At 44.3% G+C, this 25,452-nt stretch overlaps 1 protein-coding gene across 2 annotated transcripts in view; it reads left to right on the top strand.

Moving 5' to 3' along the window:
* The first annotated feature begins 14,359 nt into the window (after positions 1–14,359).
* Positions 14,360–25,452, top strand: part of reep1 (receptor accessory protein 1) — a 110,358-nt gene continuing 99,265 nt past the window's right edge. For both annotated transcript variants that reach the window (XM_078553840.1, XM_078553831.1), the window contains exon 1: positions 14,360–14,537. In XM_078553840.1, coding sequence (XP_078409966.1) covers positions 14,506–14,537 — 32 coding nt within the window. In that variant the 5' untranslated portion in view covers positions 14,360–14,505. The remainder of the gene's footprint in view (positions 14,538–25,452) is intronic.

Raw genomic sequence — 25,452 nt, 5'->3', positions numbered from 1 at the left:
GGTTCTATACAACTCCAACATGACCTCCCTACTTTTGTAATCTATGTCTGGATTGATAAAGGCAAGTTTGATCCAGTAGAGGGCGCTGGTGAGAAGTGACTGAAGCATTCTGGGAGAAGTCACCGCAGCCACTGCGACTCAGGAGGGAATCAAGGAGAAGGACTCTTGCACTTACCAGGAGGAAGAGCATCCAACAGAGAACACCAGAGTGGTGAGTATAAATCTAGCTTACCTCGGGATTCGCGGCCTTGTCTCCAGGGAGCAGACTCGGAGGGAGGAGCACCAGAGCGGTGACCTCAGGGCACAGAGTAACTGAAGCCAAAACTGAAAAAGTGACATCACAGGAAAGCTGTGACCTGATTGGATGGTAGGGAATCTGCACCAAATTTTTAAAAAAAAACACTGCAAAGCTAATTAATAAATTAATTATCTAAGTCGAGATGGCTGGACAGGTGATGTGCTGTAGCTGTATGATGTGGGAGCTGGCAGATTCCATTGCGAACCGCAGTGACCACATCTGCAGCAAGTGTTGGTTGCTGGAAGAACTCCAGCTCAGAATTGATGAGCTGGAGTCCGAGCTCCGGACGCTGCGGCACATCCGGGAGGGGGAGAGTTACCTGGACGCTTTGTTTCAGGAGGCGGTCACACCCGGTAGATTAAGTACCTCAAGTTCGGTCAGTGGTCAGGGTCAGCAGGGTGTGACTGCAAGTGAGGCAGGTAGAGGGATCCTGTGTTCAGGAACAGAGGAGCCTCAGCTCTTGACCTTGTCCAACAGGTACGAGGTACTTGCTCCCTGTGTGGATGAGGAACAGGGCTGTAGGGAGGATGAGCCAGCTGATCACGGCACCGTGGCACAGGAGGCCAATCAAGAGCGGGGAGCAAAAAGACAAGTGGTAGTTGTAGGGGATTCTATAATTAGGGGAATTGATAGCATCCTTTGGAAGCAGGATCGAGAGTCCTGCATGGTATGTTGCCTGTCCGGTGCCAGGGTGAGGGACATCTCTGACCGGCTTGAAAGGATATTGGAGCGGGAGGGGGAGGATCCAGTTGTTGTGGTCCACGTCGGGACAAATAACATAGGTAAGACTAGGAAAGAGGACCTGTTTGGGGATTAGCAGGAACTAGGAACTAAATTAAAGAACAGGCCCTCAAGGGTTATAATCTCCAGATTACTACCTGAGCCACGTGCAAATTGGCATAGGGATGCGTGAATAAGGGAAGTAAACACATGGCTAAAGGAGTGGTGTGGGAAAGAGGGGTTCCATTTCGTGGGTACTGGCATCAGTACTGGAACAGGAGGGATCTGTACTGTTGGGACAGTCTCCATCTGAACAAATCTGGGACCAATGTTCTAGTGAAAAGGGTAAATAGGGTGGTCAACAGGACTTTCAACTAGAAAGTGGGTGGGAAGCGAAGGGCAAAACTCCAAGAAGTATGACTAATGGGAAATAAAGCAGCAGGTTAGCATGTGGGGGGGTGGATTCAACTTCATGGAAAATTATGAAAAAACTGAAAAGAAAGGAGAGCCTAGGAGAGACACCCTCTGCTTCCTGCAACTAAGCCAATTTTGAATCCACCTTATCAAATTACCCTGTATCCCATGCACATTTGCCTTCTTTATAAGTCTCCCATGTGGGACCTTGTTGGGTCTTTGCTGAAATCCATATAAACTACATCAACTGCACTACCCTCATCTACACACCTGGTCACCTGCTCAAAAAATTCAATCAAATTTGTTAGGCATGACCTCCCTCTAACAAAGCCATGTGGATATTCATAGCCCCACATCAAAATTTTATAACTATTTGGAGCTGTCAGTCAAACTGTGAACTGTGAATTGTGATAATGACAAGTTGTGAAATCAGTCATGCAGCATAAATCCTGTAATGACAACCCTTAGGCTTACTTCAACAGACAGAGTGAAATAGCAAGGACTTATTTTTGTTAAATTTATAAACATTTTTTATTTTAATTTAAAGAGGAGATTTAAATGTCATGACAGTTTGACAGTTCCAATAAGCTTATCCACTTTTTACGCACGTGTCTACTTTTAACAATCCCAAAGGGCACTTCACCTCCCCCAAAGGTATCCCTGGACCTAAACAAAAGTGTACCCTACATCTCCAAAAAAGTACCCTACCCCTTCAAAAGACTCTGGTAAGTTTGACTTTCTCTTGAAAAATATAAAGCCTGCAAGTTGTGGTTTGGACATCACGCTAATGAAAATTGAAGCTGTTTGAAGGCAGCTGCACTTTAACATCTGAAGTGCCTCTATGAGCCACGGATGTAAAAACTACAACCCTCTCCCCATTCTCTTTACCCACCCCTCCACTCCTCAGCGAAAATAGCGGGTGCCGAGTTCAGGGGCAGGACTTACAGAATCAGGGATCCTGTCCCACTTTGGGTAAGCCGGAGACCCTCCCCAATGTTGCAAAAATTCAAAGCCTCAGTTTCAATCTCAGCAAGCAGCCAGGTAGGGATATGTATCATGGCTATGATGCAATGTTTCTGCAATTAGGAAAGGCTGGAGTTTTCTTCTTTAGAACAGAGGGGGCTGAAGAGTCATTTAATTGAGCTGTATATAATTATGAGGGGGCTAGATGGAATGGATAGGAGGAACCTATTTCCTTTAGCAGAGAGAATAATAACCAGGGGGCATTGACTTAAAGTCATTGACAAAAGGATTAAATAGGAGTGGAGGAGAAACATTTTTACCCAGAGGGTGGTGAAGGTCTGGAACTCACAGCCTGAAAGTGTGGTAGAGGATGAAATGCTCGACACATTTAAAAAATATGGGGATATGCACTTGAAGTACTGTAACGTTACAGACCAAGAGCTGGAAGGTGCGATTAGGCTGAATAGCACTTTTCTGGATGGAAGAGACACAATGGACTGAATAAGCTCCCTCAGTGCTGTAAATTTTCTATGTTTCATCAGAACAGGGATATATTAGCGGTAAACAGCAATTAAAAATGATGAGCTCTAAAGTGATTAGAACGAGGGCAGGAAATGTTAAATGACAGAAAGTGAAAGTAGCACGAGACAAAAGGATGCACAAATAGAGAAACAAAAATCATATACAAGGTGCAGAAATGTGTAAATAGCTAAAGCAAGACAGCTAAGTGGAGAGAGAAACAGGGAAAACAGGCCAATGGCTCAGAAGTCCAGTGGAAGAAAAGGAAGGTCAAGGCCAGAGCACCCCACCAGTAATGAAATGATGGGGGAGTCCCCATCCCAAGCACCAACCCTTTTCTTCCTCGTCTCTGGAAGTACTGGTAGAATGGGTCTGTTTTAATGACTGGAACTGGATAGAGTTTACACAGTTACAAAGCATCATAAACCTATTCACAACTTCCGCCTATTTACAGATTACTGCTTCTGCTATATAGTTCTCTATTATACTGGTTTTGTTGACTGCTGCTCTGCTTTGATTGGATGCATTTATCATCGAGCTGACTAAATCTCCAAGTTTTAATTTATTTCTTCTGCCATTAAACCACAAATTCCATATTTATGAAAAGGAAGGTGAAGATGTCTAAATCTCCCCTTTATCACTTAAATGTTCAGTTGTTTCATTGGTTGAAAAAAAGTCTTTTGAAAAGGATATTAGCCAATCAAGTGCAAATTTAGTATTCTGGGTCCAGGCTTCAGAATAGAGCCAAGCTGGTAGTGGCACAGTTAAACAGATACATTCAGACTATAAAATAAAATAACTGTGAATTAAATTAAAAATTATGTTCATAAATATAGGAAAAGAAAGACAATGCAATAGGTAAAAATTGCAGTGTTTTTTTTGCTATTTATGTTACAGGATTACATTAATATTATAATAATAAACCATCTCAATAGCATAATCACTGTAATATAGGAGGATTTTATAGTATGTGACTTGAAATTTCTAAAGAAAAATGATCAATGGGAAATATCTCCTACTGTTACCAATCCAAGGATTAATGTGTCTTTCAAAATGGTTCCCTCCATTTACTATCCCTTTGGAGCCCTCTAATTTTATGGGTTTCTTTTATTCATTCACAGAATGTGGGCTTTGTTGGCTGTACCAGCACTTATTGCCCATCCCTAGTTGCCCTTGAGAAGGTGGTGGTGAGCTGCCTCCTTGAACTGCTGCAGTCCATGTGGTGTACGTACAACCACAGTGCTGTTAGGAAGGGAATTCCAGGATTTTGACCCAGCGACAGTGAAGGAACAGCAATATATTTCCAAGTCAGGATGGTGAGTTATTTGGAGAAGAACCTCCAGGTGGTGGTGTTCCCATCTATCCGCTGCCCTTGTCCTTCTAGGTGGTAGTGGTTGTGGGTTTGGAAGGTGCTGTCTAAGAAGCCTTGGTGAATTCCTGCAGTGTATCTTGTAGATGGTACACACTGCTGCTACTGTGTTTCAGTAGTGAAGGGAGTGAATGTGGTGCCAGTCAAGCGGGCTGCTTTGTCCTGGATGGTTGTAGATGATGGACAACCTTTATGGAGTCAGGAGGTGTGTTACTCACCACAGGATTCCTAGCCTCTGACTTGCTCTTGTCGCCACCATATTCATATGACTAGCCCAGTTCAGTTTCTGGTCAATGGTAACCTCCAGCATGTTGACAGTGGGGGACTCAGTGATGGTAATGTCATTGAATGTCAAGGGGCAATGGTTAGATTCTCTCTTGTTGGAGATGATCATTGCCTAGCACTTGTGTGGCACGAATGTTACTTGCCACTTGTCAGCCCAAGCCTGGATATTGTCCAGTCCTTCAGTACCGGAGGAGTCACAAATGGTGCTGAACATTGTGCAATGATATACATGATATGATATACAACATATGGCAAATATTAGGTTATTTTGTTTGAGCTTATGCCTGCACCTGTTGAGATTTTATTCAGACTGTGGTTATTCATCTTAATTTTCCATGTGTTCCCAAAATGTTCATTGCCTATTTCTATTTGCAAGTGATGTTCAGTTTTTACAACTGACGAGCTTGCCATATGTCAGTGTCACACATAGGTGTGGCAGATTACCCTTCCCTGAAAGACATTACGGAGCCTGTTTTTTATCATTCATTCACAGAATGTGGGTGTTGCAGGCAAGGGCAGGCTTTACTGCCTATCTCTAATTGCCATTGAGAAGGTTGAGGCTTTATAACAATTACCAACATTTAGGGACATTGTTCTAATGCCAGCCCTTAAATAAGTTTCAATTTCATATCTTGCCATGGTGGGATTTGAACTCAAAACCTTTAGGTTGCTTAAATATTGTGGATGCTAGAAATCTGAATTAGAAACAGAAAATGCTAGAAACACTGAGCAGGCCAAACAGCATTCATGGAGAGAGAAATGGAGCTATAGCATTCCAAGTCAATGGAAGAATCTCTTAATTTCTTCCATTTCTGATGATAGGTCATCAACCTGAAACGTAATTCTAGGCTGGAGAGACATCAACATGAGGTTCAAATGGGAGTCACAACTCCAGGTTTTGTAGAAATGAGGCCCTTAGGTGGCCAATTAATAGCTATTTACGGGCCTCCTCCTGCCGCCACTTGGATTTTACCTGCAGTGGGCAGAGGCTGGCACCAAGTGTGAAGCCCAGCAGCTTTCATTGCTCGGGCTCCTAGCAGGCAAGGGTCGTTGGGGAGGGGGCTATGTTTCAGTGTGATTTGGACAAGCTGAGTGAGTGGGCAAATGCATGGCAGATGCAGTATAATGTGGATAAATGTGAGGTTATCCACTTTGGTAATAAAAACAGGAAGGCCCATTATTATCTGAATGGCTATAAATTGAGAGAAGGGAATGTGCAACGAGACCTGGGTGTCCTCGTACTCCAGTCGCTAAAGGTAAGCATGCAGGTGCGGCAGGCGGTAAAGAAGGTAAATGGTATGTTGGTCTTCATAGCCGGAGGATTCGAGTAGACGACCATGGATGTCTTGCTGCAATTGTACAGGGCCTTGGTGATACCACACCTGGAATATTGTGTGCAGTTTTGGTCTCCTTATCTGAGGAAGGATGTATTTGCTATAGAGGGAGTGCAGCGAAGGTTTACCAGACTGATTTCTGGGATGGCGAGACTGACATATAAGGCGAGATTGAGTCGGTTAGGATTATTTTCGTTGGAGTTCAGAAGAATGAGGGGGGATCTCATAGAAACCTATAAAATTCTAACAGGACTAGACAGGGTCGATGCAGGAAGGATGTTCCCGATGGTGCGGGAGTCCAGAACTAGGGGTCACAGTCTGAGGATACGGGGTAGACCATTTAGGACTGAGATGAGGAGAAATTTCTTCACCCAGAGAGTGGTGAGCCTGTGGAATTCGCTACCACAGAATGTAGTTGAGGCCAAAACATTGTATGTTTTCAAGAAGGAGTTAGATAATGCAATGGACAGGGCACGGGGAATAATGATGAAAGTAGCTATTAAACTTCACTTGAAACTAGGTGGAGCATGAGTACAGATTTTGAAACCACTTTTACACTGTAATGGTCCTGCCAACTCCCAACATGCAGGTCCTCTATGGCAGGTGGTATTAGCAGGCTGTAAAAGGGGGTTAAACACATCTTATGTGAGTAATGCCTTTAGTTTTACTTTAGTCCCATAAACCAAGTTTTCTACTAATATTAGCAGAACAGAGAGGAAGCTGCAATCTAAATATTAATGAGAATAATGACCAAAGTCACTGATAACTTACACAGTAACTGATAGTTCAAAGTGATAGTTCAAATTGAGGCACAATGTAGGTGTTCCAGAGTTCGGTCCACCTGCAGAGCTGCTTCAACATTAATAAGAGGATTGACTCTAAGAGCAAGTACTTAGTGGCTTTCCACAATAGGACAATTATTTGGCCGTGGCCACCGACTGTGAGAGTGAGCAAGAGAGCTGGTATCAGGCACTGCTGGAGTCACACAACAGAGGTAAGTTTCCTGAGGAGCAGAGGGACTGAGAGCGGATGAGAAATTCCTTACTTCAGCCACCACCCGCAGCTTGGCAGCGGGAGAGGACAAGCTGAAAGTCTACTGGGGCCGGCCAGAGTTCTAATTGGAGGAGCAGTGAGCACGGGAGAGACAGAGCTGCTCTTCCAATCACAGATTGTGTCTCTCCCATGCTTGCTATTCCAGCTCCTCCAATCATGGCTTCCCTCTCTGCCACTTTTACTGTTCGTCCAGGTATCGAATCTTTAATTGGAGGGGCAGCAGCAAAAGGGGAGAGAAGGAACTCATAACTGGAGAAGTTGGAACAGCATGCTTGGAAGAGACAGAATCTATGATTGGAAAAGCAACTCCATCTCTCCCATGCTCACTGCTCCTCCGATCACAACTTTGCTGTCAGTTCTGGCTCTCAGCAACTGTCAGTTAACATTTTTTGTAAAAGAAACATTGACGATTGCTGGGAGCCCGAAAGACCTTCAGGCAGTTCTGTGGCTCGTTGGCTGGCTTAAAGCTCGCCGTTTTTTGCCACCCCCACCCAAATTTTGCCACCTTAGGCGACTGCCTAGTTTGCCCAGTGGTTGCACCGGCCCTGCCTCAAGCTTGCATTAAGCTTCATTGGAACACTGCAGCAGGCCGAGGACAGAGATGTCAGGCATCAGAAGGCAGAGAATTAAAAATGGTAGGCAACCAGAAGCTCAGGGTCATGCTTGCAAACTGATATATCTAATTAGTCCCACTACTCTGTTCCGTCTCCATAGCTCCAGGGTTGTCTTGCGCTGATCACCAGCAATTTCTAATGCAGTGTAAAAACACCAAACAGTGAACCTGTCTTTACTTTTTGCAGGTGCTGATGAACCTGCTGTGTGTTACCAGCATTTTCTATTTTAGAGAAGGTAACAGCTGGGGTGACGTCACAGGATAAGCCTTCATTTGTGGGCAGCACTGGTAAAGTAGTCATGGGTTGCTTTTACAATGGGGAATAAGATGAATTTGCATTAATGTTATGTGATGGAGAGAGTTGATTACAGTTCTGGGTGTTTGGATTGAATGAAGCTGACAATTCCAGCTGGAAAGTGACAAGTTAATTAAATAGCGAGCAAAGGAGAAATGCTGCAAAGCTGCTGCTGCTCAGTTAACCGAGAGATGACAATGTGTTTAGATGAATTAAAACCACGTCCAGGAATTAATTCCGACAGCTCTTTGTTCTACAGTCAGGAGCAACGCGATACTTCCTGTAAGCTTTTCAAGATGCTCGGGTGAAGATTTTCAGTCTGGGCCCAAAACAGACAAGTGTGTTGGCGGTGAGGCTGCAACAACCAAACAAGGCCAGAGTCGGGAGGCCTGAACCAAGCCCAGGTTCCGGCCTCAGTTACAATAATTCTGCCAGCTGCGAATATTAAACGAGCGCTCCATTTTAGACCTGAGAAAAACAGTCAGCTTTTACAATGATCTGGCTGGCAGGTAGGGCCCATTGTGGGGTTGTTGTGGATGGAGGGGTGGTGGGGGGGGGATTTTCCAGGGGGAGGGGCGAGAATGGCCCAGCAGTGGGTTGAAAGACTTTTGTACAGCTAAGAGAATGGCAATTGTGCCTCATAGGCCCAAAATCATAAGAAAAAGAAAAATGTATCTTCTCAGAGTCAATGCCCATTGGCAATTGTGGGACTAACATTCATGAAAATTACTGCCAGGGAGGGGGTTTTCCCAGAACTGGTATTGGACCCCGATTTGCATATTTAAACAGCCTCCTGCTTGTTTTGGGCAGCATGGGCACAGTGGGCCGAACGACCTCCTTCTGTGCTGTACAATTCTATAATAAAGGATGCCATTTGGATTTAGAGGTACCATTGGAATCCACAGAGTGGGGGATTCACACAGACATGGAAGAGGTGATAATCCCTTAGTCTTGGTCACAATGGTAAAGCAGAAAGAACCATAGAGATAGTGTTGGCATGCACATCAACGTTAGAGTTAGAGGAGAAAACGGCATGAGAAAGCTTAACTTTTTTACTTCCAACCTGATGGCCCAGTTGCTCACAATGTTAAAGAGAAATGAAAAATGGATTCACAGTTTTAAGAAATAACTGTCAGGTGATCAGACTCCATCTACTGTGTCTGGAATTACTTTGCTTAATCCCAAGCCTTGCTCTACATTATTTTACATGCCCCAATAAACCTGTCTTTTGGTTTACCAGTTATTATTATGAATAAGCAATAGCATCTTTGCTTTTAATTTAAGATAGCTCTTTTTCAATCTTATTACTTTTCACCAGGACGCTGATCTGTTGATAAATGGTATTTTCACTGCCTCCAGGAATTCTTGCGCCAAATTGCAATACCCAGGCAATAGTGGCAGCTGTATTGAGGGTGAAGATTCACAATATCCCAAATCACTTGTCTACCTTTGACTAATGTTAACTGCCAGTCTCTTCTCATACTCTCTCTCTGCTTCTCTTATTTGCTTTTTTAATTCCCCCCTGAACCTTCTATATTTGGCCTTGTTCTCAGTTGTATTATCCACCTGACATCTGTCATAGGCACAGTGTGGTTTACAGCTAACGCAGACATGGCCCATGTCATCTCTTCAATCACTTGAGGGGGTCGGACAGGAATTTCCTGGAGTTATATTTTTCTCCCTTATTCTCCCCAGATATATTTTAACAGCAAGGCCAATTGATGCTTTAACAAAAACAGAATTACCTGGAAAAACTCAGCAGGTCTGGCAGCATCGGTGGAGAAGAAAAGAGCTGACGTTTCGAGTCCTCATGACCCTTCAACAGAATTGAAGTATAGTTAGGAGAGAGGTGAAATATAAGCTGGTTTAAGGTGGGGGGCGGGGGGGGGGGAAGAGAAGTTGAGGGTGGGGTGGTTGTGGGGACAAGCAAGCAGTGATAGGAGCAGATAATCAAAAGATGTCACAGACAAAAGGATCAAAGAGGTGTTGAAGGTGGTGATATTATCTAAGAAAAGTGCTAATTAAGAATGGATGGTAGGACACTCAAGGTACAGCTCTAGTGGGGGTGGGGTGGAAAGACTAACCAGGTATTAGTTGTAGATTTAAAATAATGGAAATAGGTGGGAAAAGAAGAATCTATATAAATATTAAAAAAAAAGGGGGGGAGGGGGAAGAAACGGGATGGGGATGGGGGGAGGGGGAGTTTAAGATCTAAAGTTGTTGAATTCAATATTCAGCCCGGAAGGCTGTAAAGTGCCTAATCGGAAGATGAGGTGCTGTTCCTCCAGTTTGCGTTGGGCTTCACTGGAACAATGCAGCAAGCCAAGGACAGACATGTGGGCAAGAGAGCAGGGTGGAGTGTTAAAATGGCAAGCGACAGGGAGGTTTGGGTCTTTCTTGCGGACAGACCGCAGGTGTTCTGCAAAGCAGTCGCCCAGTTTGCGTTTGGTCTCTCCAATGTAGAGGAGACCGCATTGGGAGCAATGAATGCAGTAGACTAAGTTAGGGGAAATGCAAGTGAAATGCTGCTTCACTTGAAAGGAGTGTTTGGGCCCTTGGACAGTGAGGAGAGAGGAAGTGAAGGGGCAGGTGTTGCATCTTCTGCGTGGGCATGGGGAGGTGCCATAGGTGGGGGTTGAGGAGTAGGGGGTGATGGAGGAGTGGACCAGGGTGTCCCGGAGGGAACGATCCCTATGGAATGCCGCCAGGGGGGGTGAAGGGAAGATGTGTTTGGTGGTGGCATCATGCTGGAGTTGGCGGAAATGGCGGAGGATGATCCGTTGAATGCGGAGGCTGGTGGGGTGATAAGTGAGGACAAGGGGGACCCTATCATGTTTCTGGGAGGGAGGAGAAGGCGTGAGGGCGGATGCGTGGGATATGGGCCGGACACGGTTGAGGGCCCTGTCAACGACCGTGGGTGGAAAACCTCGGTTAAGGAAGAAGGGGGACATGTCAGAGGAGCTGTTTTTGAAGGTAGCGTCATCAGAACAGATGCGACGGAGGCGAAGGAACTGAGAGAATGGGATGGAGTCCTTACAGGAAGCGGGGTGTGAGGAGCTGTAGTCGAGGTAGCTGTGGGAGTCGGTAGGCTTGTAATGGATATTGATGGACAGTCTATCATCAGAAATTGAGACAGAAAGGTCAAGGAAGGGAAGACAAGTGTCAGAGATGGACCATGTGAAAATGATGGAGGGGTGGAGATTGGAAGCAAAATTAATAAATTTTTCCAGGTCCCGACGAGAGCATGAAGCAGCACCGAAGTAATCATCGATGTACCGGAGGAAGAGTTGCGGGAGGGGGCCTGAGTAGGACTGGAACAAGGAATGTTCCACATACCCCATAAAGAGACAGGCATAGCTGGGGCCCATGCGGGTACCCATAGCCACACCTTTTATTTGGAGGAAGTGAGAGGAGTTAAAGGAGAAATTGTTCAGTGTGAGAACAAGTTCAGCCAGACGGAGGAGAGTAGTGGTGGATGGGGATTGTTTGGGCCTCTGTTCAAGGAAGAAGCTAAGGGCCTAACAAGCTAATTGATGCTTTATTTATTCAAACTAACCACGATTAATGATATGAACATTGAAAAATGACAGGCATGAAAAGTCACGACACTTCCTGTGGCTGGGCTCTCCCCACCCCCCCACCTCCACTGACCAACCCTGCAGCTGTGTATCTCCTGGGAGAGGCAATAAAGGGGAGAATAAGGGAGAAAAATATAACTCTAGGAAATTCCTGTCCGACCCCCTCAAGTGATTGAAGAGATGACATGGGCCATGTTTGCGTTAGCTGTAAACCACACTGTGCCTATGACAGATGTCAGGTGGATAATACAATTGAGAACAAGGCCAAATATAGAAGATTCAGAGGGGAATTGAAAAAGCAAATAAAAGAAGCAGAGAGAGAGTATGAGAAGAGACTGGCAGTTAACATAAAAGGGAGTCCAGAAGTCTTCTACTTCTAAAAGGAGTAGGGTCAATTAGGGGCCAAAAAATGCATTTTACACATGGAGACATGGGGCATAGCTGAGGTATAAATGAATATTTTGCACCTGTCTTTGCCAAGGAAGAAGACACTGCCAAGGACATGGTGAAAGTGGATGTAATTCAAATCCTAGAGAGGTTTAAAATTGATAAGGAGGCGGTATTGGATAGGCTGTCTGCACTTAAAGTTGGTAAGGCACCAGGACTGGATGAGATGCAGTTTTGGGTACTGAGGGAAGTGAGAGTGGAAATTGCGGATAATTAAATTACATTGTTTTCCAATATTTCTTAGACTCAGGGATACAGCCAGAGGACTGGAAAATTACAAATGTTAAACCCTTATTCAAAAAATGATTAAAGATAAGCCCATATGCCCAGCAAGTTGGTTTAATCTTGGTGGTGGGGAAGCTTATATAAATGATAATTGGGACAAAATCAATAGTCATGTTGGTAAATGAGAGTTAATTTAGGAAAGCCAGCATGGATTTGTTAAGGGAAAATCATGCTTAACTAACTTGCTTGAGTTCTTTTGAAGATGTAACATAGAAGATTGATGAGGGTAATGCTGTTGATGTGGTGTGTACACACTTCCAAAAGGCATTTGATACAGTGCTGCATAACAGACTTGTGAGCAAAGTCAGAGCTCATGGAATAAAAGGGAAAGTAGCAACATGGATATGAAGTCGGCTGAGTGACTGAAAACAAAGTGTAGTGGTGAACTGTTGTTTTTCTGACTGGAGGAAGGTTTATAGTGGAGTTTCCCAGGGATCAGTGTTAGGACCCCTGCTCTTCCTGATATATATTAATAACCTAGAACTTGGTTGACAGGGCATAAATTCAAAATTTGCAGATGATACGAAACTTGGAATTATCGTGAATCATGAGAAGGATAGTGTAAAACTTGAAAAGGACACAGACAGGTTGGTGCAATGGGCAGACAAGCGGCAGATGAAATTTAATGCAGAAAAGTGCGAAGTGATTTACTTTTGTAGGGAAAAATGTAGACAGACAATATAAAATAAAGGGTACAACTTTAAAGGGGGTGCCGAAGCAGAGGGACTTGGGTGTATATGTGCATAAATCATTGAAGGTGGCAGGACAGGTTGAGACGACGATTAATAAAGCATCCAGCATCCTGAGGTTTATAAATGGGGGCCTAGTATACAAGAGCAAGGATGTTAAAATTGCATGAAATACTGGTTCAGCCTTAACTGGAGTATTGTGTCCAGTATGGGCACCAAGGATGTGAAGGCATTAGAGAGGATGTGGAAAAGCTCCACAAGAATGGTGTCAGGGATGGGGAACTTCAGTCACCTGGATGGATTGGAGAGGTTGGTACTGTTTTCCTTGGAGGTGAGAAGGTTGAAAGGAGATTTGATAGAGGTGTTCAAAATCATGTGAGGTCTGGACAGAGTACATAGGGAGAGGTTGTTCCCACTGGCTGAAGGGTCCAGAACGAGAGTGCACGGATTTAATGTAATCTGGAAAAGAAGCAATGGCAACCTGAGGGAAAACTTTTCCATGCAGTGAGTGGTTAGGATCTGGAATGGTCTGCCTAAGATGAGGTAGAGGCAGGGTCAATGGAGGCATTCAAAAGGGAATTGGATCATTATCTGAAAAGGAAGTATTTGCAGGGCTAGCGGGAAAAGACGGGGGCGGGTGCCACTAGATGAAGTGCTGCTTCAGAGGATCCGCACAAGACATGACAGGTCGAATGGCCTCCTTCTGTGCTGTAACCATTCTCTGATTCTATTCTCCTTATATTCCACTTACCTCCCTATGTGATGTGATTTCTGCCCCAGCCAATGGCCTCTTGAGCGAGTGCAGAGACCCAGGCACCAGCCGGCAACACATTCCAGAGACTCCCTGACTCCCTGCGCTCTCGGAATAAAGAAATGCCCTCCAACACCCTGCCTATTCCTACTTTTGCCCGGTTGAAACGCACGCCCCTGCTCCTCCCCAGCCTGTCAAACTGAAATAATCTGTCAGCAGGCAGGCAATGCTATCGTGCCATATTTGTTTTACATACCATAGAATGGAACAGTAGAGAAGGGGCTGTTCGGCCCGTTGTGCCTGTGCTGTCAATTACACCCTTGTTGCAATGCTTCATCTGTCGCACAATGCACTTGCAGTGTGTGTGGGGATAACTTAATGATTTATTCCAGTTTAACCACCCTGTGCACGGTCCTCAGGGTGGAATAAGGTACAATGTACCAGTTCATTCGCCCTTGCCTTATATGTTGGGCATCAGGGCAACAAATAGGCTCGGAGTGGCCACACAGATTGTGCCCTTTTCTGTGACTGAGAGGGCAACTTTGCTCTCCCTCAGTGTCGGAATCACCACACCCTCAACTTCTCTCCCCCCCCCCCCCCACCTTAAACCAGTTTATATTTCTCCCTTCTCCTAACTATGCTTCAGTTCTGCCGAAGGGCCGTGAAGGCTCGAAACGTTAACTGATTTCTTCTCCACCGATGCTGCCAGACCGGCTGAGTTTTTCCAGGTAATTCTGTTCATGTTAAACAATGGTCACTGCTCCTCTCTTTATTACCCCTACTTGGACTTGACGGTAGCGGTGACGAAACAGGCGAATGGTTGAGGCCGGGCTCCGTTAGAGTGAGAAACTCCTCCCTTGCTTTTCAGACAAACAACCCCCTTCCAACCGCCATGGTGTCATGGATCATCTCTAGATTAGTCGTGTGAGTATTGCAGGATTTTAAGGTGTTTTTTTTTAATATATATATATTAGCGCTTATTTCCTTTCAACCTGCAAATGTTCGACAGTGCAGCTGCAGTAATCTGTCTGTCACGGGCCGTGTTCGGTTAGGTAAACGCTCCTCGCTTCCCTTCTACTTAAAGTACGAGAACCAACCTACAAAAGGTAAAATATGTCCCCCCCCACCACCAACCTCTGAAACAAGGGAATAATCCTTTGTGTGACTTGGGACGTGTCAGCCTGTGCAGTATTTCTTATAATCTTATATATATATATGTATATTTAATAAAAATTGGTATCATGCCTGTGTTTCCCTAAGCCATTCGAAGAGATAAACATCACTAAACGGAGAGTCCTAAAAATAATTCTGTAAATTGTTGTCATCACGGGGTGAGATTTGACTTGCTTATGGGGTGCGTCGCAGTCAGCCAAGGACAGACTGCAGGTTGAGGGTGTTGTGCACTAGTCTGTGATCGCTCATTAATTCAGCAGATTTTAAGATTTCTTTCAGCGACCGCGCAACTCATGATTTGAAATATGAATCGTGATGTATTTTTGACTTGTGTGTGTTGGGGGGGGTGGGGGGGGGATCTGACTGACGCTGAACGCTGCACATGAGGCTGGAGAGGGACGAGACTGAAATTACTACTCCCTTTAAATATTACAGACATGAGGAAGGCTCCCCCTCCCTCCCCAATCTTACAGTCAGGAGGATCAGGGCAGCTCACGGTGTTGCTCTCGCTGCATGAAACGGTTTTATAATTAGCTTGACACTGATTGAGTTTCACTGGAGTGTTGGGTTATGCGACCCTGGTCAAAACAGCAGCTGTTATGTGGGCTGCTTGTTCAGGTTTGCATTCAGCTAGTGCCATACCTACACGACAGGTTGGAGATGAGGTGGGTGGTGGGGGAGTGCAATCTGTGTGGTTAAAAAAAAACGGACCTCTTTTTTCATAAGTGCGAACTGCTGGTCTCCGCCTTTAAAGGGACTGGATGAAACCTGGGAATTCCTGCTCTCAGCCAGTCAAGTCTTATCGCTTCGTTTTCAAAGGGCATTTTGGGCTCTTTTGTTCTAATTTTGCAAACGAGCGATTGCGAGAGACAACCCTAGTGCAATAAATGGGTGACATGCAGACAGAGGGACCGATCTGGCTGGAATTGTTATTGAGGGGAAGCTCAGCTGGCCCCCCTGTCCTGGCTTTTTACATGTTTTATTTTTGTCTCAGTTAAAGCAACAATCTGGCATTAGGTACCTGCCGAGTGAGCACAAACAGGACCTCTGATCTGCAGCTTTCACTGGACAGAAAAAAAGACAGAATTACAGAATGGGAGCAAAGGTCATTGGTCTGAAATCTTAACCCAACCTCTCCAATCCAGATAATATCTGACCATCCCCCCCCCCCATTTCAATCCCCACGGACAATATCTGACCACTCCCCCTTTCAATCCCGACGGACGATATCTGACCACGCCACCCCCCTCCCCACCCCCGCCAATCCCTTGACTGTTGCCAACTCTGGCTGGACGTATTCCTGAAGATTTCACCACCTGACCTCCTGTATCCAACTGCCCCACCCAGTAAACAGCCTTTTCCCTCTATCTCCAGCACTTTCATAACAAGGAAACAAAAATATTCAAATAAATTGAAAAATAAAGCATAATTTTGTTATTAGGACTCCTATGATTTTTCTCCCAATTCCCAGAGACTGCAGGGCAAACTTGATGGGTTGGCAACCTTAAACACTTTCCAATGTATTTCTGTTTTTCGGAATCTGCATTATTTTGTTCTAAATATTGAATCTGACATTTAAGCATGATAAATCAATGTCCCTCATCATAAATGGACCCCAACCTCTCCAGAACATTACCTTTAAAAAAAACTGTTGGGACAGTCCAAACACACCAGACCCTGTCACAGCCCAAACAAACCAGGCCCTGATACAGTCCTAACAAACCTGATACAGCCAAAATAATCCAGACCCTGACTTAATCCAAACACACAGGACCAGCATAAGCATAGCTCAAATAAAGTAGCCCTTAACATAGGCCAAACACATCGATACTGACAGATCCCATACAAACATGACGTTCCCCAACATAGTCCAAACAATTCAGGCCCTGACAGAGCCGAGACCAGGCACTAACACAACCCAAACACACCAGGCCCTGACACAGTTCAAATAAACCAGGCCCCAGTGCACCCTGATACAGCCCAAACAAACCAGGCCCCAATGCAGCCAAATACACCAGACCCTGACACAGCCTAAACACACCAGACCCTGACACAGCCTAAACACACCAGACCCTGACACAGCCTAAACAAGCCAGACCCTGACACAACCCAAACAAACCAGGGCCTGACCCAGCTCAAATGAACTAGGCCCTAATGAAGCGCAAACACACTAGGCTCTGACCCAGTTCAAATAAACCAGGCTCTGATACGGCCTAAACACACCAGGCCCTAGCACAGCCCAGACAGACAGATCAGGCCCTGACAGAGCCCAATTAAGCAAACCAGGTCCTGACTCAATCCAAACGCACCAAACCTGGACAGAGGCTAAACACACAAGGCCCTAACTAAAACAACTCAAATAAAGCAGGTCTATAGCCCAAACATACCAGGCCCTGACAGTATCCAAACACAGAAGATACTGACAGACCCCAAACATGTCATTCCCTGGCGCAGTCCAAACACACCAGCAGCAGCCCCCAACACACACCTCCCCACCCCACCACCACTTAGGCATCAGATCTGGACAAACTGTTGCTAGCTGGTATCAACCTCCAGGGTAGGCCACAGCACCAGCCACTCAATAAAACACACTCACTGCCCAAATATACCATTTAAATGGAAGTGGAAAAATATTTGAGCAAGGAACAAAAGGGTACAGGGCTAATTGGATAGCTGCCTCAAGAGTGTAGGCATTGGTGAGATGGGCTGAATGGCATCCCTCTGTGTAGAGTGTCCATTGACACCTTTATGTCAGTTAATGAGTTGTAGGCCAGGGCATGGCTTATTGTAGGATCAACAACAAACAAAGCAACTGCAAGGCAAACATTAAATTTATTTATAGAGCGTGTTTTTAAAAAGTCTCCAGGAACCGCAGCTAACATAACTCATGACCGAAATTGCAGCAACTCCTCCCAATAAAAGCAGAGCGATTTTCTCCCTGTGCTGTAAAATTTTGTGATTACACCCTGCACAATGTGCAATTCATTTTACACAGTGCCGCATACAATTCTGACTGTTGCTATGCGCACCGTGGATGCGTTGGTTAGCGAAGTGACTCAAAACGTAAAATAAGTCTTTTTTAAAAAAATGTGCAATTGAGTTTCTCCTGCATGCTTTGTTCAAACAAACGATGTGAGATGGAGAGGGTACAAGCCCCGCTCTGTGACGGGACTGAAGGTTTCAGTCACCTTCTGATTGTTCCAGCATCGTCCGGCGTTTGCTGCTGATTCAGAGCTTTTTGCTTTTACCTTGGTAACTACTCCTTGTTCCTTCAGCCAATCAATCATCCAAAAGAAACACCCGGATTAAAAACAAACAAAACTATTCTTTCAGGTATATTCTGTTTCTAATGATAAGCTGATGATAAACTGGAAGACCTGGGGTGGTGGTAGTATTTGGCGGATGAGGCGGGGGGTGGGTGTGGTTCAATAAGGAAAATCGCAGCTAGACTAAATTTATTGATTGTCTGTTGCTGGCAGTGGACATGAATACCAAATACAGTAACGAGAGGGCGAGAATCCTGCGTGCGGCGTCAGGGCAGCACAGGCATTGAGTATTCCTGCGATAAACTGTCCGGCAGGACCTTTCACTGATGAGTGAGAGAGAGAGCCCTGTGTTGCGCTTCCACTGTTTTCCCAAGAAGCTATAATTTAAATGTCCGGTCCCTCCACCCCGAGCCCAGTAAAATAAGAAGAGCGCGTTAACGGCAAGGCAAAACATTGTAAGCCAGTTTTTTTTATTCATTCACGGGATGTGGGCTTCACTGGCATTTATTGCCCATCCCTAATTGCCCTTGAGAAGGTGGTGGTGATTTGCCTTCTTGAACTGCTGCACTCCCTGTGGTGTGGGTACACCCACAGTGCTGTTAGGAAGGGAGTTCAAGGATTTTGACCCAGCAACAGTGAAGGAACGGTGATATATTTCCAAGTCAGGATGGTGAGTGGCTTGGAGGGGAATTTCCAGGTGGTGGTATTCCTGTATGCCTGCTGCCCTTGTCCTTCGAGATGGTGGTGGTTGTGGGTTTGGACAGTGCTGTATAAGGAGGCTTATGAACGTATAAAATAGAAGCAGAAGTTGACCATTCAGCCCCTTGAGCCTGCTCTGCCATTCAATAAGATCATGGCTGATCTGTTTGTGTTTCGAGTTCCACATTCCCGTCTAACCCCGATAACCTTTGATTTCCTTGCCTAAGAAGAATCTATCTACCTCTGCCTTAAAAATATTCAATGACCCAGCCTCCAGCGCCTTTGGAAACATAGAGTTACAAAGTCGCACAATCCACTGAGAGAAAAATTTTCTCCTCATTTCTATCCTAAAAGGACGCACCCTAATTTTTAAAACAGTGCCTCCTAGTTCTGGACTCACCCACAAAAGGAAACATCATTTCTGCGTCCACCTTGTCAATACCATTGAGGATCTTATATATTTCAATCAAGTCACTCGTCACTCTTCTAAACTTCAGTGGAAACAAGCCCAGCCTGTCCAACCTATCCCCATGAGACAACCCACTCATTCCAGGCACCAATCTAGTAAACCTCCTCTGAAATGCCTCCAGTGCATTTACATCCTTCCTTGAATAAGGAGACCAAAATTGCACACAATATTCAAGATGTGGCCTTATCAATGCCATATATAACTGAAGCATAACATCCTTACTTTTATGCTCAATTCCTCTTGTAATAAAGGATAGCATTCCATTCGCCTTCTTACTTACTTGCCATACCTGCATAATAACATTTTGTGATTCATGCACCAGAACACCTAGATCCCTCTGCACCTCGGAATTTTGCGGCCGTTCTCTGTTTAAGTAACACTCTGCTTTTTTATTCCTTCTGTCAAAATGAACAACTTCACATTTTCCCACATTATAATCCATCTGCCAGATTTTTTGCCCATTCACTCAACCTATCTATATTTGTCTGCAACCTCCTTATGTCCTCTTCACAACATTCTTTGCTACCTATCTTTGTGTCATCTGCAAGTTTAGCTACCGTGTCTTCACTCTCCCATCAAGTCATTGATATAAATTGTAAAAAGTTGAGACCCCAGCGCAGACCCTTGCGGGACTCCACTTGTTACATCCTGTCAATCAGAAACTATGTATACTCCTTGTTTTCTGCCAGCCAGCCAATCTTCTATCCTTGCTAATATGTTACCCCCTACACCATGAGCTTTTATTTTCTGCAATAACCTTTAATGTGGCACCTTATCAAATGCCTTCTTTATATTCTGACCAATCATCTGACCTGCCACTCATCTTTGTACAGTTATATACTTTTTCCTTAAGTTTGATGCTTTCCTTAACTTTAGTTAACCGCGGATGATAAGTCCTCCCCTTAGAATTTTTCTTAACAGTAGGAATATACTTATTCTGAGTATTCTGAAAAATTCCCTTAAATTTCTGCCACCGCTTCTCTATTGATCTATCCTCTAGCCTAATTTCCCAGTTCACTTCAGCTAGCTCAGCTTTCATGCCCATATAGTTGCCCTTATTTAAGTTTAAAGTACTAGTCTTAGATCCACTCTTCTCCCTTGCAAACTGGATGTAAAATTCAATCATGTTGTGGTTGTAGCTACCTAGGGCTGCTTTCAGTCTGAGATCATGAATTAATCCTGTCACATTACACAATACCAAGTTTAATATAACCTGCTCTCTGGTTGGTTCCAGAAGGTGCTGCTCTAAAAAAACTATCTCAAAAGCATTCTATGAACTCCTCATCCAGGCTACTACTGCCTGTCTGATTTTTCCAGTTTATATGTAGATTAAAATCACCCATGGTTTTTGCTGTCCCTTTATCACAAGCACCCAACATTTCTTTTTGTATACTTTGTCCTACATTGTGGCCACTGTTAAGGGGCCTGTAGACCACTCCCAATAGTGACTTCTTTCCCCTACTACTCCTCATCTCCACCCAAACCTACATCCTGATCTCCTGAACCAAGGTCATCTCTAATTAATGCACCGTGCCATCTTTGATTAACCGTGCTACCCCTCCACCTTTACTTAGCTTCCTATTCTTCTTGACTATCATATACCCCTCAATATTCTGGACCCAATCCTTGTCATCCTGCAGCCACATCTCTGTAATGGCTACCAGATCATATTTATTTACTTTAATGTGCGCTATCAATTCATTTTGTTATGAGTGCAGATACATAGCCTTTAGTTTTGCCTTTTTGTTATCTTTGTAGTATTTATTCTTGACTATTGAGGTATTCTTAGATTTTATCACTCTGTCCCTTCCTGCTATTGTCTATGGCCATCATTTCCCATATTACTATTATGGCCTCTTGTTTTGAAACTATCCCTTGAATTGCCTCATCTACCCAAGTTTGATCCCTCAACCCCTTGTTTAAAGCCCTCTCTACTTCCCTAGTTATGCAATTCACAAGAATACACTTCCCAGCACAGTTCAGGTGCAGACCATCCCAATGGTACAGCCCCCGCTTTCCCAGTACTGGTGTCAGTGCCCCACGAACCAGAACCCACTTCTCCCACACCAGTCTTTCAGCCATGCATTCATCTCTGTAATCTTATTTGCCATATGCCAATTTGCACGTGGCTCAGGTAATAATCCAGAGGTTACTAAAACAGACAACCCCATTCTAAGAGGTGTGATCATCTTTTGGAACAAAATGTCCCGGTATTATTCCCCCTTCTTTATGTTGCGCAGTGTCTGCAGTTCGGCTTCCAGATTAACAATCCTGATCCGGAATTCCCCTAGCTGCTTATACTTACTTTATAGACCCTCTGATGTGTCATTAGCTGGTTTAGCTTCCTGCTACAGTAATTAACACCACTTGAGCTAACCGCTTTCAGGTGATTGACAAATAACTGCCACTAGAGGCAGTCCTCTGTTTAACAAGCTAACCTAACTTATTTGAAGCTTAGTACTATGTCAGATCTTGATTCTTAATCTATAGTTAAAACCTTAAAAGGACTTACCAGAACTTACATGTGAACCTAAGTTGCTACTCACTCAGCCTCCTTCTCACTCTGGCGTAGTCACCTGTCTCCCCCCCGTGCCCCCTATTTGGTGAGTTAAGAATAATACGCGAAGAAGGACTCTAAAGAGGGAGTTTGTGTTATGAACATAGCTATGAGCACACAAATTAGGAGCAGGAATAGGCCATTCGGCTCCTCCAGCTTGCTCTGCCATTCAGTAAGATCATGGCTGATCTGATTGTGGCCTCAACTTCAATTTCCTGTCTATCCCCAATAATCTCTAATTCCCTTATCAATTAAGAATCTAACTATCTAATATTCAATGACCCTGCCTCCACTGGGAAAATAACACTCTCTGCCCCTTGACATCAAGGCAGCATTTGACCGAGTGTGGCATCAAGGAGCCCGAGCAAAACTGGAGTCAATGGGAATCAGGAGGAAATCTCTTTGCTCGTTGGAGTCATATCTAGCACAAAGGAAGATGCTTGTGGTTGTTGGAGGTCAGTCACCTCAGCTCCAGGACATCACTGCAGGAGTTCCTCAGGGTAGTGTCCTCGGCCCAACCATCTTCAGCTACTTCATCAATGACCTTCCTTCCATTATAAGGTCAGAAGTGGTGATGTTCGCTGATGATTGCACAATGTTCAGCATCATTCATGACTCCTCAGATGCTGAAGCAGTCCATGTCCAAATGCTGCAAGTCCTGGACAATATCCAGGCTTCGGCTGACAAGTGGCAAGTAACATTCACGCCACACAAGTGCCAGGCAATAACCATCTCCAACAAGAGAGAATCCAACCATCGCCTCTTCGTGCTCAATGGCATTACCATCACTGAATCCCCCACTATCAACATCCTGGGGGTTACCATTGACCAGGAACTGAACTGGACTAGCCATAGAAATACTGTGGCTACAAGAGCAGGTCAGAGGAAAGGAATCACATGACGAGTAACTCACCTCCTGCCTCCCGGAAGCCTGTCCACCATTCACAAGGCACAAGTCAGGAGTGTGATGGAATACTCCCCACTTGCCTGGATGAGTGCAACTCCCACACACTCGAGAAACTTGACACTGTCCAGGACAAAGCAGACCGTTTGGTATCCCATCTACAAACATTCACTCCCTCCGCCACCGATGCACAGTAGCAACAGTGTGTACCATCTACAAGATGCACTGCAGGAATTCACTAAGGCTCCTTCGACAGCACTTTCCAAACCCAGAACCACTACCATTGAGAAGGCCAAGGGCAGCAGATAGATGGGAACACCACCACCTGGAAGATCCCCTCCAAGTCACTCAACATCCTGTCTTGGAAATATATCGCCGTTCCTCACTTTCACTGGGTCAAAATCCTGAGACTCCCTTCCTAACAGCACTGTGGGTGTACCCACACCACATGGACTGCAGCAGTTCAAGAACGCAGTCCACCACCACCTTCTGAAGGGCAACTAGGGATGGGCAATAAATGCTGGCCCTGCCAGCGAAGCCCACATCCCGTGAATGAATAAGAAAAAGAGTTCCAAAGACTCACAACCTTCTGAGAGAAAAAAAATCTCCTCATCTAAGCCTTAAATGGGAGACCCTTATTTTTAAACTGTGTCCCCTAATCCTAGTCTTTCCCACAAGGGGAAACATCCTTTCAGCATCCACCCTGTCAGGTCCCCTCAGGATCTTATATGTTTTAATAAGATCTGCTCTCATTCTTCTAAACTCCAATGGATACAGGTCCAGCCTGTTCAATCCTTTCTCATAAGATAACCTTCCGATCGCAGGTATCAGTCGAGTGAACCTTCTCTGAATTGCTTCTATATCATTTTTATCTTTTTTTAAATAAAGAGACCAAAACTGGGCACAGTACTGCAGATGCGGTCTCAACGACGCCCTGTACAACTGTACAACAACAAAACATCCTTTATTCCATTCCCCTTGCAATAAACAACAACATTCCATTTGCCTCCCAATCATTTGCTGTACCTGCATACTAACTGATTGTGATTCATGTACCAGGACAGCCAGGTCCCGCTGTACATCAGAGTTCTGCAATCTCTTTCCATTTAAATAGAATACTGCTTTTCTATTCTTCCTGCCAAGGTGGACAAGTTCACATTTTCCCACATTCCCTATCTGCCAAATTTTTTCACATTCACTTAACCTAGCTATATCCCTTTGTAGGCTCCTTATGTCCTCTTCACAACTTACCTTCCTACCTATCTTTGTATCGTTAGCAAATTTAGCAACCATACAGTTGGTCCCTTCATCCATGCCATTGATATAAATTGTAAATAGTTGAGACCCCAGCACTGATTCCTGTGGCACTCCACCCGTCACATCTCAACAACCCGAAAATGACCTATTTACACCTACTCTCTGTTTCCTGTTAGCTAATCAATTCTTTATCCACACCATGAGCTCTTATTTTGCATAGTAACCTTCGATGTGCCACCTTATCAATTCTCTTCTGGAAATCTAAGCACAGCACGTCCACAGGTTCCCCTTTATCGATGTTGCTTGTTACTTCCTCAAAGAACTCCAATAAATTAATCAAACATTATTTCCCTTTCACAAAACCATGTTGACTCTGCTTGTTTGCATTGAGATTTTCTAAGTGTCCCACTATAACCTCCTTAAGAGTAGATTTCAGCAATTTCCCTATGATAGATATTAAGCTAACTGGCCTATAGTTCCCTACTTTCAGTATCCCTCCTTTCTTGAATAGAGGAGTCACATTTACTCTTTTCCAATCTGATAGGACCTTTCACGAATCTAGAGATTTTTGGAAAATTAAAACCAATATGGCTACTATCTCAGCAGTCACATCTTTGTATCCTCTACAGTGAAGACAGATGCAAAATATCTGTTCAGTTTGTCTGTCATTTTCTTATTTTCCATTATTAATTCCCTGGGCTCACTCTCTAGAGGTCCAACACCCACTTTAATTGCTCCTTTCCTTTTTAAATACCTGTAGAAACTCTTACTATCTGTTTTCATATTTCTAACTAGCTTTCTCTGATACTCTAATTTCTCCCTTCCTATTCCTATTAATCTTTTAGTTATTCTTTGCAATTCTTTATATCCTGTCCAATCTTCTGACCTGCCACACACCTTTATGAAATTATACGCTTGTTCTTTCAATTTGGTACTCATTAACTTCCTTAGTTAGCCACAGGGATGGTGTGTCCTTCCTTTAGAGGTTTCCTTTCTCACTGGAATGTATCTTTTCTGAGTATTCTAAAATATCTCCTTAAATATCTGTCACTGCATCTCCACTGACCTACCCCTTAACCTACTTTCCTAGTTCACTTTTGTCAGCTCCGTCTTCATGCCCTCATAATTGCCTTTATTTAAGTTTTAAACACTAGTCTTAGATCTACTCTTCTCTTGCTCAAACTGAATGTGAAATTTATTCAAATTATGGTCACTGATACCTTGTGGTGCCTTCACTGTGAGGCCATTGATTAACCCTGTCTCATTGCATATTACCAGATTTAATATAGCCTGCTGTCTGGTTGACTCTAGAACATGCTGTTCTAAGAAACTGTCCTGAAAACACTCTATGAAATCCAAGCTACCTTTTCCAATCTGATTAGTTCAACCTATATGTAGATTGAAATCACCCATGATGATCGCTGAACCTTTCTCACAAGCTCCCATTATTTCTTTCAGCATATCCCATTCTACAGAGTAGTTACTGTTGGGATGGGCCTATAAAGCAGAAGTGA

Source organism: Cetorhinus maximus, chromosome 1 (assembly GCF_964194155.1).
Source record: "Cetorhinus maximus chromosome 1, sCetMax3.hap1.1, whole genome shotgun sequence".
NCBI lineage: Eukaryota > Metazoa > Chordata > Chondrichthyes > Lamniformes > Cetorhinidae > Cetorhinus > Cetorhinus maximus.
Note: the sequence above shows the minus strand (reverse complement) of the source record. Positions and strands in the feature narration are given on the sequence as shown.